The following is a 3,146-nucleotide window of genomic DNA, read 5'->3' as shown; positions in this document are numbered from 1 at the left end:
AGAGGAGGAAGAATGCTTAATTAAAATATTTGCAGAAAAACAAATAATTAAATTGTAAGACGGCAAAAAATATAGAAAGGACACAATTTATGAAATTGTTCGCCAAGAAATGGAGATCAGTGGCTGGTACAGAAGTGTACAGCAAATAAAACAAAAGTGGCAGGTATTAAAGAGACAATACTCTGAAATAAAAAAAACATAACAATTGTAATAATACCATCCATTGATGTGCGAAATCCTTGACTCAAGACCATCATCAATTCTTGAAAATAACGGATGCGATACTCTTGATATTGAACACCTAAATGGTAATTTATCATACAAGTAAATATCTTCTTACCGAACTTTAATTTTTTTAAAAATTAAAAAATATTTCATATTATGAAATATTTTTTCAAAATATTTTATTTTGAAAAAATATTTCATATGAAATATTAAATTTATTATTTTCAATTATTTAAATTTATTATTAAGCTTAAATTGTTATAAATATATTATATTATATATATTATATTGTTAGTTATAAATAAATGTATAAATTAATTAATTAAAAATTGGTTTTTTCTACATTATTTTTTTAATTGCTTCTATCTAGAAGTGGAAATTTTATCGCCAAGTACGCGCATATATGATCTCGCATAAGATATCCGGACGACGAATTTTGTCGATTGTACATCTGTTCAGGTTGGGGATATTCACTTTCACCGTAAAATCTTTCTACATCCCATGAGGAATTATAACGTTGTTTAGATATCTCCACAAAATTGTGAAGAATTCCGCACGCTATTATCACATGCGTCATATTGTAAACATCCAGGTCGCTCTTCTTATAAAGTATTCTCCATCTTCCTTTCAAGCGACCAAATGCTTGCTCCACAACAATTCGTGCTTGATTCAAATATAAGTTGAAGGATGTCTCTTCAACAGTTAACTCATCCCTATAATTTTTCATAATCCAGTTACAAAACGGATAAGCTGCAACACCAATAATATAATAAGGAAGTTTAAAAAGCATAGCTTCATTTGAGGCGTTGTAAATTCCGTCGATTTCCCTATGGCTTTCAGGAATTAATGTATTATGGTGTTTGTATAGAGAACTGCCCCTAAGCACTGATGCATCGTGTGCACAGCCAGGATTTTGTGCTGTGATATTTTTAAATAAATACTGATCATCCACAATAGCTTGCACTGCAATGGAACTATAACCCTTTCTGTTACGAAAGTCTGCAGCACCGTCTTGTGGGGGTTTAATTGGCACATGAGTGCCGTCTATAACACCAATAATATTTGGCAGTTTGAATTTTTGTTCAAATCTCGAGGCTATGCGTTCACATTCTAATGCATTTGGCCAGGATAATATTTTGCCGATTTGATTTTCAATTAAAACTTTACAGAAACTGTGAACACATAAGCAAACAGTACTTTTTGATACTCCAAATCCCTTTGCAATTACACGGTATTCAGCACAAGAGGCAAGTTTGTAAACTGCAATAGCTATTTTCTTTTCAACAGACAACCCTTCAACGAAAGTATTTTCTGCTGGTGCCATTTTATCCTTAAGCAAATCTACAAGCCTGAAAAATATTTGTCGATTCATTCGAAAATCAACAATCCATTGTTCATCGTCATAGAACTGCAGAACTTCAACATCCCACCACTCCGAACTTCTCTTCCTTTTGCTAAAAGTTCTTATTCGTGGTGGAAGCTAAAAAAAATGCAATCTAAATATTTTATGAAAAACTTTATAAAAACATTTACATTCATTAAAGCCTCATTAGCAGAACGTATTGCCATTTTATTAAAGAGCTGCAATCGCATTTCTCGTAATTTTGTAAATTTTTTACGGAATGATTTTAAAATCAGCATTGTTGCTTTATTATTATTTTCTACAATTTTGGTTATAATATCTTTTTTTTGCAATAAAAGTAAAACAATTTGTAGTTTTACCATATTCATTTTTAAAATGTTTAAAATCAACATTTATGTTTGCTATTAAACACCTGATTGATTGACAGTTACCTTAAAAGTGCTTTTAATTCTTGTGCGTAAACGCTCTAAGAACAAATTTTAAAATCAGTTTTAAAAGTGATTTTAAGACTCCTGTAAACGTAGTGAATAATTAATAAGTATCAACAATGTAAACATAAACATCCTGTGCCGCTGAATACAAAGTGTCATATGATTCACCGCGCCACAGTGAAAAACAAACATAAACACTGTAGTGGACCTACCTTTAAGCCACTTACCAGCACTCATAAATAACAATAAGCAAATTTATGAATTAGTCACATTTCATGTATACCACACAAGAAGCATAAGCAAAGCGACATAAACAAAAGAGTTTCGTATTACCAACGAAAGTATTGGCACACGCTGTTCCACACAGCCACACAGCGGTGTGGAACAGCTGTGTGGCCCTACGGGCAGTGAGCGTAGCGGAGCGCAGCGCTTCTCGTCGTAGTAGTCGTCGCAAAATAGTCGTAGACTATTGTGCAAGCAATCAGCATGGCTGCCTCTATTTGATTGACGTCACAGCCGTAATAATAATAAATTTTTTTTGTTGATTGAAGTGGTTGGTGTGGTGGTATTAGTGCGCGTGTTGATAAACAAAGAAAATGGTTGGTATGCAATAATGGAGGAATTGAAGGAGGAGTTCGAGATGTGGATGGAGCCATTTATAATACTGATGAAGGACATAGATTGGACAGAAACAACACAATTGAATTTGGAGAAGTTAACAGCGACGATTTCAACAATGTTGATGGAATTGCAAGAGTTATCGAAAAATCGAGATATATTCTCCGAGAACTCCTTAACAAAGAAATTAAATCGACTAATAGGATAGACATCTACTTGTCCAAAGTTAGAAGACTTGCAGAGTTTGAAGGATATGGTGAATCAATTAAAAATTTTAAAGAAGGAGGGAAAAATTGTTTATTTAAATTTATCATCAAACATGGAGACCACATCCACTTCGTGCACGAATGCCCGTTCTCAAACAGAACATGTAGGTGCTTTAAATTTCTCAATGTTAGACGAAGAAATCCTACCATTATTCCAATCAAAGGACTCAGCCACTCCGATATTGAATCTATCGTCAACTATCACTTTGAAGGTGGATGGGAAGCCATCTACGTTCAAGTTGC

General features: G+C 33.3%; 1 protein-coding gene across 1 annotated transcript; it reads right to left on the bottom strand.

Moving 5' to 3' along the window:
• Positions 1 to 577: 577 nt before the first annotated feature.
• Positions 578 to 1,549, bottom strand: LOC119664661 (protein ANTAGONIST OF LIKE HETEROCHROMATIN PROTEIN 1-like). Its single transcript, XM_038074115.1, has one exon. The coding sequence runs from the start codon at positions 1,547 to 1,549 to the stop codon at positions 578 to 580; it is 972 nt and encodes a 323-aa protein (XP_037930043.1).
• Positions 1,550 to 3,146: the final 1,597 nt, after the last annotated feature.

The sequence above is a fragment of the Teleopsis dalmanni genome, unplaced genomic scaffold (genome assembly GCF_002237135.1).
Source record: "Teleopsis dalmanni isolate 2A unplaced genomic scaffold, ASM223713v2 unscaffolded_contig_2409, whole genome shotgun sequence".
Taxonomy (NCBI): Eukaryota; Metazoa; Arthropoda; class Insecta; order Diptera; family Diopsidae; genus Teleopsis; species Teleopsis dalmanni.
Note: the sequence above shows the minus strand (reverse complement) of the source record. Positions and strands in the feature narration are given on the sequence as shown.